This window comes from Nannospalax galili, unplaced genomic scaffold, assembly GCF_000622305.1.
Source record: "Nannospalax galili isolate Female #2095 unplaced genomic scaffold, S.galili_v1.0 scaffold257, whole genome shotgun sequence".
Taxonomy (NCBI): domain Eukaryota; kingdom Metazoa; phylum Chordata; class Mammalia; order Rodentia; family Spalacidae; genus Nannospalax; species Nannospalax galili.
Window position 1 is genome coordinate 3,958,041 of NW_008340854.1, and position 18,821 is coordinate 3,976,861.

Genomic DNA, 18,821 nt, shown 5'->3' on the forward strand with positions numbered 1-18,821 from the left:
GAATAACCACATGTATATCTTATTATGGATCAGGTATATAAGCACTTTATATGCATGAATTAATATAGCCTTTATTTTCAAAATTGAAGATGCAGATAGGTGTCCAGGTAATGAAGGGTGGCTATTTGGTGTATACCCTGGCAGTTAATCTCTGGAGTCCCATGGTGTGAACAATTTTTCACACTGCCTCTCATATCAGCAGGGTAGACTTAAGAGTTATACATGTAGTAGAATCTCAAGGACAACTCCCACTCTACTTATAAACTAGAACATGACTAACTTTTTTTTTTTTTTGAGACAAGGTCTCTCTATGTAGCTCTGGCTGGCCTGGAACTCACTATGTATATCAGGCTGGCCTAGAACTCAGAGTTCTCCCTTCCTCTGCCTCTCCAGTGCTGGGATTAAAGACATATACCACTGTACCTGGCATGGCCTGACATTTAACTCTCTCCTCTATTCCTATCCATGTGAGTGATCACAACTATGTGAATAAAAGATTTCAAAACCCAGGTTGGGGTTTTAAAAGGACAGTTTGAGGGCTGGGGAGATGGCTCAGTGGTAGAGCACTAGCTGCTCTTCCAGAGGACCTGTGTTCAGTTCCCAGCACCAACATCAGGTGACTCAAAGCCGCCTGTAAGTCCAGTTCCGGGAGCTCTGACATCCTTTTCTAACCTCATGGGCACACAGAGACATACACATATACACACAATAAATAATAATAAATAAACAAATAAAATTAATTTCAAAGGGCAGTTTCAATGAGAAGGCTCTTCTCACTCATTTATTGTACTTAGGTGTTAACAACAATAAATTTCTATATTTATTTAAAATAAGGAGCAGCGAGGGGTTGGGGATTGAGCTCAGTGACAGAGCAAGGGCAAGGCCTCAGGTTTGAGTCTCAGTTCTGGAAGTGGGTAGGGGGTGAGAGAAAAATGAAAATAGGGATCAGCAAAATGGCTCAGCAGGTAAAGGTACTCAAGCCAATCCTGATGACCTGGGTTAAATCCCTGTAACCCTGTGACCTGTGGTAGGAGAAACAATTCTCCCCAGTTTGCCCTCTGACTTCTACACATGTGCCACAGCAAGCAGGCAATCTCCCCTCATAAGTAAATAGATGAAATTTATTTAAACAGTTCTTCTATAAAATAGAGAAAGTAAGAAAGGAAGGTGCTATTTCCATGTGCTATGACAGCTTTGTGCTAAGGGGAAGTTCTCCCTGTGCAATTCTATGTCTTTTAAGCTCGCCTCTCTCTCAAAAGAAGTGCTCACAGCTTCTCCCAGAACAGGGAATGACCCAGAATGTTCTGCGGGCATACTTGATGGAAAAGTAAGTCATAGAAAAGAGTTTAACATACAAGATAATTTGCCAGAATCACAGTGTACACTGGCTCATATATGGGGTGAATGAAAGTATATTTAGGAGATACCTGGTTTTTCAGAAGTAGACGTAAGCTCTACAGACAAGCTTAACAGCCTGTGTGTCAAGTCCTGACCCGAGAATGGTGCCAAGAACCCAAAGCTGATCTGGTATTCTGGTGTTCTATTTGAGTCACACAGAGTCACTTTACTTACTTGCAGAAGTGTCCCATGAATATGATTTTGCCGGAAACACTGGTCAGTGCTGTTCGGGAGTGTGTCCAGCAGAGTGCAGAGGGTGCTAGGTATTTGGTCTATTGTAACAAAGGAGACCAAGGCACGAGCTGCCATTTCACGGGAGCGGTAGATTGGCGAGTTACCACACCTGGGGGGACATAAAAACACATTAACACTCAGTGCATGTCTCCACACCTTCATCTTTGTATATGCAGATGTCCTACCTCCCCTGACTGGAACAACTAAGGGAGGCAGTGGCAGGAGCTGCACCTCATTTCACATGATGTTCTTAGTCTTCCCTATTCCAAATGATGTGTTATTTTATATCTGCATTAGTTCCACATGTGACTTTGCTTTTGTTATAAAAAAAGAACTAGCATCTATAATTCTATCACAGGGACTAAAGGAAGATAGACTTTGGGGAAGTGATAATAAACAGGTGATAGCAAACAAAATGGCTTACTCCTTAACAATGAAAGAAATATTAATTGGATGCCCATGATAAGCCAAAAGCTTTGTGGTAAGTGCCATGAAAGGCAAGACCACCACTGCTGTCTCTGAGGAGCCCATGTGCTGGTGGAAAGATGAGACACACATTCAAAAGGACAACCAAAACCAAGACAGTATGAGGAAAATGATAAACAAATGGTCTCAATGCTAACAGTTACAAGAAATGAGGAGAAAGTTTGAGCGTCAAGAATGTGTGGTTCTAGTAGGCCAAGAGGAAACAAGAAAGCTGTTCTAACCAGGGACAGTTTACAGCAAAGGCAGAAATGCTCCAGTGACAGGTAGATATGGTTGGCTGACCTAGGAGCTGATAAATAACAGTGGACAGTAAGGCCAAGAATTGGATCAGAACACATCCAGGAGCACCACAAATGGCAGGCAACACACTCTGAACTTCTGTTAAGAGGAAAGAGAGGAATACCAAGCCTCTAAATTCTTGTCTTTTGGCTGACTTACTGAGTTAGTGGGAATAAAAGCTGCTTATTTCTTTAAAAAGTTAATTTTTTTGATTCCAGAATTTCATACAATGTATTTTGATCATATTCAGACTCCCCTCCACTTCCTCCCCACTACCCTACCCTCAATTTCATGTCCTCCACTATTATCTGCCCTTTTATTTTTAACATTTTTATTTATTTATTTAAATTTTTTAAATTATTATTTTAATTTTATGTGTATGGGTGCATTGCCTGCATGTATGTAAGTACACCCATATAGAGCAGTGCCCACAGAGGATAGGAGAGAGCCTCGGATACCCTGGAACTGGAGCTAAGGACAGTTGTTAGCAGCCATATGGGTGCTGGAATTCAAACCCGAGTCTTATGCAAAACGGCCAGTGCTCTTAACCACTGAACCATATCTCAGCCCCCTATTTATAAATTTTTGTTTTTTAAAGGTCTATCAATTCCATTCACTGCCTCCCATTTGCTTCTGGGTATGGGTCCATGCCCTAGAGTCTAGTCAACCTACCAGGCATTGCACCAGTAAGGAAAACTGACTCGCCCTCTCCCATTATCCATCAGTTGCCCTGAAAGATACTCAGCTAGTAATGGACTCCTTCATTTGGAGTTGTTGAAAGAGAGATTCCAAGATCCTCAAACAATACTGGCTATTGCTGTTGTGCTTGTTTTCCTTCCAGAACTTGATGGTAAGACCCTATTGCTTAAGACACTACATACCTGAGTCTCAGAACAAGGAAAAATCAAGTTGGTACTGATCTTGGCTTTCATAGTTCTAGAAAGTGCTATGCATATTAGAGAAAGGTAATCATTAACCTTAATCAGCTGTGAACTCTGTGAGCTACACTAACAACTGTCTTGGCAAAATATGTTAATGGTACAATAGTGGCACAAATATAACAGAAGTAACCAATCACCTTTTAGTTGGATTTAAAGCCCACTTCACAAAAGGGTGTTCATACTTGACATTGTTATCAGGATGAGAGCCTGTGGCTAGACAAATCACAGGCCATAGTATAGAACCCAGTATTATCATTCTGCTAAAAATATGTAATATTAAACTGACTCCCAATGACTTATTGTTTTATCCATAGATTAGTACATCTCTCAACTCTCACCAGAGAAGGTTCTTCTTGCAGCAAATGGTGATTAACACAGACACACAAATGGTCAAAGTGCAGAAAATAAAAGACTACAGAGTGTTCAGCCCTAAGTGGGACACCTATATATCACCCTCTCTTACTAAGGCTCAGCGATCATTGCATAAGAGGGGACAGAAAGATTATAAGAGCCAGAGGTGGTAGATGAATACTAAGGAAACCATACTGTCTGGACACCACAGGGCAGTTGCACATATGCACTCAGAGTGTTTGAGACAACATGAGTAGGACCCGAGCAAACCCAAGCCAGACAGGGGCCCAGAATGGATGAGGAAGGTGGGCAAAAAGCTGTTTCTTAAGTACAGGACAGCCATGGACAAGTGGTATTTTGAGATGCTATGCAGGGCACTGGAGAGGTAGGGCATTCAAGGGCCTCTTGACTTTGTAAACACTTAGAGCCTAAAAAGCCACAACCACTTTGGTGTGGCTGCACAGCTGAGGACCTTCACAGACACAACACTGATTGTGAGGAAAAAGTCCGATATGGTAAAGCCTCAGCTTAAGTTCTTCACTGGAATTCTCTAGACTTCATGATCTTTTACCTACTTATAAAATAATTCAATTTATAGAGATGTCTTAAATGTCAAGGCAAAAGATCAGAAGACAGTAGGCTCTACATGGGAAAGAAATGGCCTCTCGACTTTTCTCAAAATTAAACAGTATTAGCTGGGCGTGGTGGCACATGCCTGTAGTCCCAGCACTTGGGAGGCAGAGGCAGGCAGATCTCTGTGAGTTCAAGGCCTGCCTTGTCTACACAGTGAGTTCCAGGCCAGCTGGGGCTACAGGGATTCCCTGTCTGAAAAAAAAAAAAAAAATTAAACAGTGTTATAAGAAGGAATTACTGTAATGGGCATGGTGGCACATGCATTTAATCCCAGCACGCAGGAGGCAGAGGCAGGTAGATCTCTGTGAGAACAAGTCCAGCTTGGTCTACATAGTCAGTTCCAAGTCAGCTGGTGCTATGGGGAAACCCTTCTTCCCCCGCCAAAAAGAAAAACCCCAAACAAAACAAAAGGCAGGTATTCCTGGTAAGATCTGGACTGTTGGGGCCACAGCTTTAGGAAGAAATATTTCCAATATTTCAGAGGTACCACCAACATGTACCTTAATATGACAATCAAAATATATAAAATTCCTGGTCAGAGAGATGGCTCAGAAGAATAAGGTGCTTGTTACACAGGCCTGAAAACCTGAGCCTGACTCCCAGAACCCACAAGAGAAAGAGAACCAACTCAACAAAGTTGTCCTCTGACCTCCACATGCATGCTGTGGCCCACATATTCACATATACATCATGTCACACACACACACACACACACACACACACACACACACACACACATCTTTGTACAAATGGAATGTCTTAAGCAGAATTTCATCACAGGGGTGGTGGGACACAGGATGGTGAAGGAGAAAGAAAGAGGTGAGAGTAGGTAAAAACACCATGGGTCCCTTAGCACAAGTTACAGGTTGCAGAAGTTCCATCAAGAGGCACAGAAGGGGAAGACAGCCATGGCTTCAGCAGGTAGCTAGACAACTCTCTCTGGGCTGTAATTAGGTTCTCACAACTCATCCATTTTCTCACTCATTTTTCCCGTAAAATGATTAAATACTTAATCTGTAGTTGGCAAACACAGTAAAATGTTTGTTTTGGCCTATGGAGGGTGAAAACTTCACATAGCAAAGAAAAGAAAATGTTCTGAAAATGCTTTGCTATTTAATTAGCCAGTGACTTCACTCAGCACAGCAGCCGTTTGTCTGAAGCTTCTCAGGCTAACCCTTCCCTCTAATACACACGTTGTGTTCTAGTATGTTTTATGTTACCAAAGGAGTTCTTGTATATAAATGCTTCCTTTCGAATACAAATACAAAGCTCTGACATGGTTAGATGTTTAGTTTGCCCCTCCTTTTGTGTTTCTGACCTTTTAAAAATGATGATTTCCCAAAGGAATCTGGCATCCATACTGGGGAAAGAATGGAAAACAGGGAAAGTACCAGAATGTTCTGTTTTTGATACCCTAACTTTAGGGTAATTACTAAACCCACAGAACCAAGTTCACAAGCAAAACTAAAATTCTCCCCCCAAAAGTAAAAGTAATGCATGGTCTGGCAAGACAGCTCAGCAAGTAAAGGCACTTGTCACCATTTTCAGGACCTATATGGTAGAAGAAGAGAGGACCAACTCCTATAAATTGTTCTTTGACCTCTACACAAATGCCATGGCACATACATGCCAACATAAAATAAATAAATGTAACCAAAAAATTTTAAGTTAATACAATTGCTAAAGAGGAGAAGCCAATTTGTGAAGTAATATTTATTAAATAACATTCACCATAAAGGAATGGTTAAATGTAATTTCAAACTCTCTTCTAGTGCAAATTGTTTAAATAGAAAGCAAGATTACAGTTGAATTTATTCAGAAATACATATGTATATATACATGTATAAACACTAAGCAAAAACTCATTTCCAGGTTATTGTTCTGACAATTGTTGGAGACAGAGAGGGAATGTGTTGAGAAAATTTAGAAGTTAGGAACCATCAGGATAGAAAATCAATTTCATTCTACTTTGGAAGCTGAATTTTCTGCCTTTGACAGGTCACAAGAACCTCCTTGCACTGAACTTGTTCAAGAATGCCAGGCCTTTGGTGGTCTGCTTCCCATACAGCATGGCTGTCTGCTCTTGGAAAATGGCACCCACTGAAGACAACCCAATACTGAGACAATCAAGCTTCCAGTCAGAGAATTGAAATGAGGCCTTCTTCCTGTTTATATTTTGTCAAGCCAGGTACCTTTTCACCAGCAATGCCTTTGCACCCTGCAGTTCTACTCTGGCCCTTCAATGAATGTCCTTTGATCCTGGTCCCTTAGAGGAACTCCTCTTCACCTGAATTCTAATAAGATATGAGCTCTTTTGTGAAATCTTATTGCACCTCTGATCAGAACCAATCATGCTCTTCCCTGTGCAGTTACTACAATTGCAGTCAGCTCTATCAGCACAGGAGTGCATCTCATTTACTCTTCCTACAGCAGCCCCATGGCCACCAGTTTATCTATTAGACTGAAATGACCTTGAGAGCAGAAACTTCATTGTAGCACATACGATAGGAGCTAAGATCATGTTCTAGAATCCAACAGACCTAAAAGTAGATTCAAGTACTACCACTTTATTAGTGTGGGTCTTGGGGTAAGTCAATACATTGCCTAAATTTTTACTTACCTTATAGGGTAAAGTGAAGCTTAAGTAAGATAATGAATATAAAACATAGTGTCTGTCAGATAGGTGGCAATCAGTAAGTGGTAGACATTATTGAATCTGATAAGTGGAATAATTTGAAATCTTAAAGTCTTTATGAACACGTACACTCATTTTTTGCCAGTATTCTCTGTCTCAACACAGGTGTTGAGAAACAGAACTGGCATAAGAAACAGAACTTTGCCTATAGCAAACAGACTTCATGTGCTCACAGAGGCCTACCCTTCTCCCTGCCTCCAAACCAGCTGTAGAACAGAGAAGGAGGCTTGCGTTTCTCTAGGCCTCATGACTCTGCTCGTATGCCTTTATTCTCCAGGCTCAGAGCTCAAGTCTATGTTCTGTTGCCTCTACACCAAAGATTTCTTTTTCTTTTCTGTTGCCTATTGTTTCAAATCTTGCATTCAGAAAAACATGAACGGGTTTGTGTGCATACATAAAAGAGAGAAACGCTAAGAAAACAAGTTTGTACCCAGTGAATTTGAGAAAGCAGATATTTCTATGTGTTTCATGACCAATCACCATGTTTTTGTTAGAAATGTGGCATTTCTGAATGTGGTCCTCACATTCTCAGTGACTTTAGTGACAGTCAAGGTTGCAGGGTTCTCTGTTTATCCTTATCCTTCATACATTGTTTGTTTTTTGTTTTTGTTTTTGTTTTTTTTGAGACAGGGTCTCCCTGTAGCCCCAGCTGTCCCGGAACTCACTATGTAGACCAGGCTGGCCTTGAACTCAGAGATCCACCTGCCTCTGCCTCCCAAGTACTAGGATCAAAGGCATGTGCCACCATGCCTGGCATCCTACATTGTTTTTAATTCATCAAAGGGTATATCTTAACTACTGGCTCCTTTTCTTGTCCACTCAAACTGCTAGAACTTAAAAGCTGCATCTACTGTGTCCATGCCTTCAGCTTAGCTCAGGAGCTTCTCTAGTCGAATATATTTCTTGGAGGAGTAATGGGTTCAGAATTTTTGAAGTTTACATTAAAAAAAAAAAAATCCTACAGGGAGACCCTGTCTCAAAAAGACCAAAAATGGTGACTGAAAGCTGAAGAGATGACATTTGAGTAAATGAGGGGGAAATTCTAGGAGTAGGTATTTGGTAAGCTAGAAACTGTACATTGCAAGGTCTGACGGGTAAAATGAAACAATTATGTATCTATTTGTAGTTAAAATGTTCAGTTTAATTGTTTTAATCTATAAGGCAGCTCAAAGTAGTAATTGTTCTTTGCAAATTAACTCTGATGGACATGTTAAAAATCTCTTAATTTTTTTTTTTAAATGAAGAAAAGCTGACAATAATAAGCTACAATAGAACACAGAAAACTGCAGAGTGACCACTTAGAACAAGAGCAACCATGAGCCTGGGCCTTAGAAGATGGTCCTTTCTGAAGTCACCTCCACTCTGCATCACAGTTACTAGGCTTTGCCCAGACTCACCTACCTCAGGCTGCTACTCTGAAATTAAAATGGCAGCTGTGAATCCTTTGGCAGCACTCAGCAACACCATGTATCCTTATCACATGACCACAGAGGCAAAGGGGATGACTACTTGCATGCATATTCCTTTCAGTGCTAGGAAATGAAGTGGAAAAATGTCCTAAGGAGGAGAGAAAGTGTACCATGTGGTAGTTACTTTCAAAAAGCTCTTGGAACAGTGTGCTTTCATTTCAGAATTACAAGTATTTCTTCAATGCATTAAAAGACCTATGACTTTTAAATGCTAATCCTTGATTCCTTGGTTCTAATGAAAACACAAAATAGGAAAGCTTTATTCATCTGAAATTTAATTTAAATCTTTCATCACTTTTGGTCTAGACAACAATAAATGCAGTTTGAAACTAAGTTTTTGAGATTCCAACCAAATGTTTTAGACAGCTAGAAAGGAAATTTTTCTCTGGACTACTGAAATGTGGTCTGTCTTAAAAGAATTATTATTTCCCAACTCTAGGGAAAACATGGAAAAGACTTTCTAGCAATATCTACACAAAGACAATGGAAACCCTAGACTCAGAGATTGAATTTCAATCCTTAACCAAAATAAAATAGTGTTATAAATCTATGAAGATCTAATCTGAACTGTATAAACAGTCTTCCCTGTCAGTCCATCTGGGGTTTCTCTCCATTCTGGAGCAATGAGCTGCATCTTAGTCAGGGGTTTCAGCATACAACAGCTGGAAAAGCATTTCCAGATCTATCCTGGGGATTCTCAGGCTCTTGAGCTACAGAGGAGGTACCACTGGGGGTACGGCTTATGCAGACTCAATGGAGAGTTGCATGGTCCTCTCAAGGGCAAAGTGCTTCAAGATGTTTCTGCTCTGGCACCACAGGGTCTAAAAGATGAGCACCCTCAAGCAGCCCCTGAATCTTTGAGGAGACTGAACATAACACCTGGTCTCAGGTGTCCTCCACTTGGAGGACAGGTCTGAAATGCTCAAATTTGCTTTTTTTTTAAAAAAAAATTTTTCTTTTATTATTTTTATTTTATGTGTATGAGTGTATTGCCTGCATGTATGTGAGTGCACCTCTTACTCAAGTTCAATGGGTCATAAAGCAGGATAGACAACTTTCAATGTAAATAATGCATTTAGCCCAGGAACTGCTAATGAACATATAATGCAGTGGTGGTTCAAGAAGTTTTGCAAAGGAGACTTGAAGATGAGGAACATAGTAGCCATCCTTGAAGTTGACAGGAACAACTGAGAGCAATCATCAAAGCTAATTCTCTCACAACTACACAAGAAGTTGCCAAAGAACTCTAGGTGGACCATTCAATGATCATCTGGCATTTAAAGAAACCTGGAAAGGTGAAAAAGCTCTGTATAACCTTAGCTGAGGAACTACTGGCAGCTGACCACTGCTGAGTGAGAGAAAAGTTGTTCTTCTTTAAGGGAGTGATGCTGACCATGCTCCAGTGGACGAACTCACACCAAGGGACATCTGGGGACACAAACTTGCCTCAATATGCCTTAACATATATGACAGAATGCATGAAAACCGGTGGGGGAGACTATGAGAGGCAGATAGAAGAGGAGGTCTAACTATGATTACAATTCACTGTATGAAATACATAAAATTCAATAAAACATATAAGAATCTGTTACATTTCTGAAAGATTCCAGTGCATATGCAGAAACCCAAGGAAAACAAGAGGGAAGGGAAGGCAGGAACAGTTGCTGAGTGTTTGTCGGAGGCAGGTAATGCTAGGTACTTTCAAGTATTTTCTCTTTTTATTGTGTATGTGTATGGTATGTGCAGGGATGTGTGCACATGTGTACATGGGTGAGGGCATGTACATGTGAGTGAATATGGGGGTCAACCTTATCTGCAGACCACCTTGTTTTTGGATCTTTCACTAGGACCTGGGGCTCACCAATTCAGCTAGGCTGGCTGGCCAGCAAGCCCCAGGGTAATAGGCCTGTCTCTGCCTCTCTAGTGCTGGGATTACAAGAGCACACCACCATCCCAGCATTTCTATATGAGTGTTAGGGATCAAACTCAGGTCCCCATGCTTGCATGGCAAGCACTTTACTAATTAAGCTATTTCCCTAGACTCTTATCCCATTTTCAGTACTCAGATAAGCCATCACACAACATTACATGAACATATGTGCTTTTCACTATAGAAAGTCTAGTAGGAACATGTACAGAACAATGAGTTACCAAATAAATCTAACCACAACCAAATAAAATGCCTCCTGCCAATTACCTTCTGTTGTGATCATGGGTGTGGCATCCTTAAGAAGCAGTTTGTTCCACTAATTCCAAAACTTGGAACTCACATTTGTAGATCTCATTCACAATAAACTGGCATCCTAAATATATTTCCTACTGTTCCAACTAGTGTTTAACAAAGTGGAGCCTAAAGCTTTATAATATACTACTATCCTTAAGGAAAGCAAATTAGAGGAAATTTGACCCAAAGCCATTTGCCAAACTGTAGACTTTGTAGCCTAGGCCAACCAATAGTTTATGAGGAACCTCTATTAGAGTTGGACAGGTTCCACAAAGGATGTGGCACGTCCTCTGTCATCACTGATCATCTCAGGTCAAGTCATTTAGTCATTCAAAGCAATGTATTTGTTTATCTATATTTTCAAAATGCCCCCAAATAAAAATCTCTAACATTTTTAGTGACAAGTCAAGATGCACAGAGGTCTGCACTGGCAAAATCTTCATGGGATGGGGGCTGGAAAGATGGCTCAGTGGTTAAGAACACTGGTTGTTCTTGCAGAAGACCTGGGTTTGACTCCCAACACCCACATGGCAGTTAACAACTGTCTGTAACTCCAGTTCCAGGGGATCCAACGGCCTCTTCTGTCCTCCACAGCATTGCACAACATGGGTGCACTTACCTACATGCAGGCAATACACGCATACACGTAAAATTAAAAAAAAAATTTCATGGGCTTAGGAAAAATATACATAGTCATTGCTTTAAGTAGCTATTTTAGTGAGGTGAAACAGAAGTAAGTTGCTTCTTTGGTAAGACAGCAATTAAAACATGTACAACCTAAAATGTTAGTGTTTGTCCTAGCTATGTGACCAGAAGAAAGTTACATAATGTTCTTTCATAGCCTCATCTGAAAAGGATACTAGAAATAATCTCTAAGGTCCCTTCCAATAACAAAAATCCTGTAAATCAAAGGGCATTTAAGCATTCTTAGTAGATAACTATCTTTTTACTTTAACATGTCTTTATGATCTCTTGACTTGTTCCACTGCTTAATCTCGTGACAATATTGACGCTGATAATAAAAGTTTTATGCCTAATACTAACCACACGCAACATTCCGACAGTCAGAGCGAGTTTTCTCTAGCTTGGGCATCTGCAGTTGGAGAACAAATGACCAGTGTTTTCTACACACAGGAGAGTCCTTTATCAACTCTACTGGACTCCTGTCATAAAGTACCCCTCACTCTTCCCTTCTGAAGCTACTTCAACTTCATGTCCTTTAATCATCTAGATTCTCCAAAATTGCATTAATTATTTGCCTCTACAGAGAGCTAAATGAATTTGCCCAACAACCCCAGCTAAAACAATGACTGGTGCTACTGCTGGAAGAAAGAAAGTGAAGCATTTCTTTTAATATGATTGTTGCCTTGCAGAGATTGCAATTTGTTTTTTGCTAAAGGTAATCAATGCCCCTGAATAACCTTCCTATGCTTCCTAGCAACCCTTCAAACTAAAATCATGAAGAATGAATCTTTAAAAACCATACAGTACATGGAAAGTCTTGAAAAATTCCAAAAAGTTGTACTCTTTTGGCCTAGAAAATAGCACAAAACAGGAAGGATATTGAGATGTTAGCAACAAACTTGATTCAGAGAAAATGTCCTTTTTGCAGATGGGTAAATTGAATCACACTCCAGCATACCTATAGCACTGCAAACAAACTACTATCAGCCCTTTATAGACATTCCAGGGAAAGCTTTACACATGCCTTTGGTTGTCCCAAAATCCATGTTTAGACTACAACAGTTGAAAAGTACTTCCTTCAGTATAGTTAGACTCTTTCTTGCTGTGATTTAATTTTTTTTTCTGGTTCTGCATGCCAGGGAAATAAATGTATTTATGCCTAAAAGACTTGTGTCCAGAATATATTTAGAATAAGAAGAAAATAAGCAACTCAATAAAAAAACTGAGTCAAAATTCTAAACAGACTTTAGCAGAGGAGATAGGAAATATACACATGTAAAGATGCTAAACATCTTGAGTCATTTGGGAAATTCAAAGTACATTATCCACTTGTATGAAAATGTGTTTACATAACCCAGCATCATATACAATAAGTGAATACTAGTGAAAATTAATATATGTTAATTAATACATTTAGTAATGATGAGCTACCACAACATACTATAAATGCTAAATGAAAAAGACTGAGCATACCACATGTTGGCTGGAACACAGAACAACTGTATCTCTCACACTCAGCTGGTAGAAATGCAAAATGGTACAGTCACTTAAAAAAAGTTATACCTATACCACCACATAGCCTATCAATCCCACTCCTGTGTGTTTAACGTAGAGAAATGAAGGCAATGTCCATACAAGACTGGTACATAAATGGAAGTTCCTAGCAACTTATTTGTAATAGTTAAAACTGTATATAACACAATTGTCTATCAACAGTTAAACTTATCAAATGCACACTATGAACATGTGCAGTCAGTATTCTTAAAGACAACTTATGGCTTGACTGACATCTTCTCAAGTATATTAGAAAGATGACATTATCATCCTGCCTTGCTTTCCTGCCTCTAGAACATACTAAGTGTTCTCTCTACAACATTAAATGAGCCTAGCAATTTTTCAAACTTTTTGACCAAAATCAATGTCCACTTGTGATCTCTTTGAAAAATCAAATCAATAAACACTTAGAGGCTAACAATCACATAACTAAAAGACAAAAAAATATCTTTAAGGACAATGTTCTGAATCTTGCACATGTGCCAGAAAAGCTGAGAGAGATTAGCTTGCCCAAACTTATAAAGGATATGAATGGACAAGCTTGGAGTCAAAGCCAAATATGTCTAGTTCCCCTATAGAGCCTGTACTAATTGCCAAAACTAGCGTGCCTTGGTTCTAAGATGTCTACTTGCTTTGCTGTCATTTCTTTTTGCTGTTTTTAAGAACTTGAGTTTGTGATCCTCCTGTCTAAGCCTCTAATACAGGGATTAGAGGCATACCCTACCCAACCCTGAGGTATTTTTACAACTACAGAAATGAATAATAATACGTCAAAATTAATTAAATTTTCTTTCAAATACATGTGATAATTCAAACTATTCAAACAAGCGATATTGAATTTGCTGGGGCAATTTTAATAAACTCTTCTGCACTTAGGAGGACAATTTTCCATGTGATTATTAAAGAAAAACTTGGTTTTTTTCTCCTTATTTTAGTGTAATAAACATCCTTTCTAGTATCTTGAACAGCCCAAAACTAGACTAGTGAAAAGGTTAATTTTCAATTCCTAACAATTAAATAATCCTAAATTCTGGAAAAAGGAGAAGTCAGATCAGTACCCTATTAACATAGTCTAAATGAATGCACAATGGAGACTGCCACATAAAGTTCAACTGTCTACATACAGGCATGACATGGCACTAACTAAAACTATACCAGTGTTACAAGTACACAACTTCAGCAGCAGTGCTATCTTTGTCACCAAAGCTCTATAGCATCTAATTAGGTTGCAAATTATCAGGAGAATCACATTATTCACAAGTTTTTACTGACTGTGAACATGGCTTAATACATGAATTTCATGGTGATTTGTGTTTTTAAGATGGGGAATGTGTCAATAAAGAGCACTGGTTATAACCTCCAAAATGTTCATGTGACTGAAGAATGCAGTAGCACTAGAAGCTGCTAGCTTTTTTAAGGTTATTTATTTATTTATTTATTTATTTATTTATTTATTTATTTGTCTTTTTGAGACAGGGTCTCCCTGTAGCCCCAGCTGTCCTGAAACTCACTATGTAGACCAAGCTGGCCTTGAACTCACAGAGATCCGCCTGCCTCTGCCTCTGCCTCCTGAGTGCTGGGATTAAAGGCATGCACCACCATGCCTGGCCAAGGTTATTTTTATTTTTAATTATGCATATCTTTATTTGAGTATGTGCACCCGAGTGCCTCAGATCCCCCTGCAGCTGGAGTTAATGAGTGCTGGGACCCAAACTTGGGTTCTCTTTGAGAGCAGTATATAGTAACTGCTGAGCCATCTCTCCAGCCTTCCCGCTGCTAGTCTTAATAGTCAGGAGGTATTTTATATTCTAAGAGTAAGTAGTATTCAAGAAATCTTCACAGTGTGCTCAGCGGCCGTGGCGCGGGTATGGGGCCTGTGGGTGGCGGCTGGACTGGGATGTTGGAGCCAGGCAGGAGGCGGCCCAATCTATGAGCAGTCCTCAGTGGCCTGCTCAATGTGAGCTGGGCTGGTGGAAGGTGCTAGATGGAGCCAGTCTACAGCCAGAGCAGCTGCATGGAGCTGACAGGCGCCACCTACACCCGAGACGGCCCCGCTAGGCTACTAGCACAGCCAGCTGGGTCCCTGCAGTGGTGGGCCCAAGCCGCGTGGTCAATCTGGACTCAGCTCTACCTGCGCTGCGCTAGGAGATGATGGGGCTTCAGCAGTGGATAGATCTCTGCTCTGTCAGTTGTGGGGCCTGTATGAATTGATCCAGGACTACAAGCATCTGTACCAAGACCTGACCTTGTGTCAGGACCTGTCATTCTCACTGCACTCAGCTCCTACACACCTAATGCCCACCTGTCTGATGAGGTGCCTCCTGATGCCAACCTGTCCCCCTAACCCTCCACCCATCTAGATAGGAATGCACCCATACAAAAGTCTCAAAACTTGTCCTTCAGCAAGTTCTTAGTGGATAGTGCCTGTTCTCTTACCTGTACCACTTCATCTCACTGCAGGAGGGCAAGGCATATGCCTATCAGGCAAACCGGCCAAGGCTGCAGCCTCTGCCCACTGCACTGGGTCTCCACTTCTCTCACATGTCCATCCCTAGCTTGGCCAGTCCTCAGTCTGACCATGGGGCCCAAAGTGGCCTGCACTTCCCCTTGGTAGTCTCTGGGATTGGGATGAGATCCTAACTCCCATCTTTTTTTACTTTTTGCTGCCACTGCAGCTGCTGGCTCAGAGGCATCCCTACCTGCAGTCCCAGGGTTCCACTGCCCAGAATAAGGTTTCCAAGACCTATCCCTGCAACCACCCAAGGCCAGGAAGGCAAAGGCCTGCATGCTGGATATTTAAGTTTAGGGGACAGTTCCTGGATGAGCAGATAAACACTTTGAACAAGAAAAAAGAAAAGAAAAGAAAAGAAAAGAGAAAGGGGGGGGAGAGAGGAGAGAGAGAGAGAGAGAGAGAGAGAGAGAGAGAGAGAGAGAGAATTTTACTCACTAGCTTTCCTCTTTGTCTATCAAAAAATAAAATCAGTACAAATTGTCTGAGTTATTCCTCAATCATGTCAAGGACATAACCTTCAACCTAAGGTTAAAAATAAAGTACTGTGTGAAATTCAATACTGCTTAGCTTTGGGGTGCTGAGGTCTAATAAATGTAACATTTCAAAAGAAAATTAAACAACCTGGACCACTTCTGTTCATTTTCATGACTTCATCAATAGATTACTATGGCTTTGGCTATATTTGCTGGTATTTGGGTCCCAGCACACTGGTAGAACCTGCATCATTCAGTTTATAATCTATTACCAGTTACTACAAGGCACAGAAACGCTCCCTCATGTACTTCAAAGCACTGTATTTATTACTCAAATAGTTATCCTGACAAAACCAAGCAAAGAAATCTGATTGTTTAGAAGTACCTTTCACACTAGACTGTCTTACCCAATCATGCTATTTCTAGCAGGAACATTGCAAATTTCAGGCCACCTGAGCTACAACAGCAAGTTTCAGGCCAGCCTGGGCTACACAGTACAACCCTCCTCAAACAAACAAACAAAAATCACTTTTCCCTCCCTAATTCCATTTTTTTCTTACCTGTGAGGTCAGGGCTTATTTCTACTGGATTTCATTCAAAGTATTTATAAATTTTAAATTTACTTTAACTTCTTTCTAAGTCCTTCCCTAGAGTTTTCTAGCCTCCTCTAAGAAAAATACCAAATTTAAAAATAAGAAAATTATTGCTGAAATCCCAGTGACTGTCTCACAGCTGACCTCAAATGATGACAGCAATGAGTGCAAGAGACACATACATAGGAAATAAAAGAGGCACTTTTAGTCACAGCTTGAAATATTAGGCTTTTAAGGTTAACAAGAACAGAGTTTCATGATCTGGAATAGGAGTCTATTCTGTCCATTTATTCATCAATTCCTTTCTCGCTTCCTAAAATTCATACTGTAGTTATGTCACCAGATAACATGTTTGCTAGGTTTGAGAAGTTTTTGTCCTAAAAATTTAGCCATCAAGTCGTCATAGGCTTCCCAACACCTATGAAGCTGGAGGGCTGGTTCAATCTCGTGGCAGCAGTCTTACTAATAAAGAATGGTTAGGTTGCAGACAACTTAAAAAGACAACCTAAGAACAGATTCAAATTTTGTTTATTAATAAGAAAGGAACATGTGTTTGGCCACTCAATGGCTGCCAGGTACCAGAGATGGTTAATTACCTACCACTACTTCTAGTCTTAGAACATGTCACTGCCACCATTTCATACTCAGAGGTACAGACACTGTGATTCTAGTCACAAAGAGAGTGAGAGGATGATGTAGAGAACCTATTTTCCCCTCCCTTCTTTATCTGTAGGAGAGTGGCTAGCATGTTTTAGTCATCCCATTTTAAGACAGAAAAGGCTCTTCTAATCCCAAACTTCTCACTCCATCTATGCGACAGTAGCAAAATGTTCTCTTCATCTTTTTCTAGGGTTCCTTAAAGTATTCTGTATCCATAGTCCTATAGTTCTTAAAAGAATGAGCAGTTCCTTATATGCAACAACAGTCACATTCACAATAAGGCAGACTATGCCCTCTATCCAGTATTTTCCACTGTGAACAAAGTACTGGAACGCTCAGGAAACAGGTAATATTTATTCATTTCTGTTGTGGGGAAATACCCATAACACAAAATTTATCAGGCTAGCCATTTTTAAACGCATGGATCAGTGTTGTCAAGCATATTTAGGAGGTAGTTTTATTTTAGATTCAACTGGCCACTTACTGCAATGTCTGGATAGCCAATCAGTCATTGGTTGGTATTCATAGCTTTAGAGAATAATGCCATTCTATTTCCAGGCAAGCTCCTGCTAAGTACTCAGACCCAGAGTTCATTTAACACACTGGAATCTGTCTACTTGAGGTGAGGAACTAACAGCCAACCAAGCATTTGTTCTTTTCCTTCCAGATGGAAGATAGAAACTTTGATCTTCCCTTCCTTGCCATGAAGCCTTTCAGAAAAGAAGGAACCCACTATTCCCTGACCTTTGGGGGTTTTACAGACTTCAGACTGCAGTTTAGAACACAGACAAGAAACTGTCCAAGAAAAACATGCCCCAAATGAACAGGATATAAACTAAGCTGTAAGGAGGTAATTAACGGTAGGGACTTGACTCCTTCACTTGCTTCTCTGACAACAATCTGGCATTTTATCAGCAGCATCTTTTATCTGCAAGGATTCACTGTGTTCTGTTGCCTGGAACTATTTGGGGAGGGGATAAAGACAAGCTTTCATCTCAGAAAGGAAATAGAACTACATCTAGAAGGGTAAGGAAGAGTCAAAGCTATAAAAAGGCCTCAGGTCTTTCTCCACCAGGAAAGAGAGGTAAATGGAAAAAAGGAATCTCCCTGTCACTGAAAGCAAATAAGTTCTGGTGGGAAAGAAGGCATGGTGGTCCTCTATCAGGCCACAAGTAAGTGTGAGGAAGATAATATGCTTCTGTCTTTGTCCCCATTCTGCATCTTCTGCCAATGCCTTCTAATTGTCTTCTTGTTAAAACCAAAGAAACAAACTAATTCATACTCTGGAATAAGTGCCTACTAATGACTTAAGTATAGATTTCTTCTTACTGAGATGTTTGTTTTATAAGGGATCAAAAACCATGAACTCAATCAATGAAGGTCTGTTTGTAAATCCTCAAGGCTCAGCTCAAGATGGAGGCCAAATCTGACAACAGTAGGTAAGCAGAGGGCATTGCTTAAGGCCTCTGAAGTCATTTCCCATAGGCTTCCATTACCCTAAGAGTAGAATGGGTCCTTGTTAGGGTCTACAGCAGCTTAGCAGCAGTTCTAATCATGTCATTCCAAAGGGAAAGGGGACTGTTGCAGGAACAGTAGTTAGCAGAAGTGTTCTCTTCCTTCTCTCTAAACTCAGTT

The 18,821-nt window shown here is 40.4% G+C and overlaps 1 protein-coding gene across 4 annotated transcripts in view; it reads right to left on the reverse strand.

Moving 5' to 3' along the window:
* The window catches only part of Thada (THADA armadillo repeat containing), a 408,197-nt gene that overhangs the window by 180,020 nt on the left and 209,356 nt on the right, over positions 1-18,821 (reverse strand). For all 4 annotated transcript variants that reach the window (XM_029564835.1, XM_029564834.1, XM_008835873.3 and 1 more), the window contains exon 29: positions 1,573-1,741. In XM_029564835.1, coding sequence (XP_029420695.1) covers positions 1,573-1,741 — 169 coding nt within the window. The remainder of the gene's footprint in view (positions 1-1,572; positions 1,742-18,821) is intronic.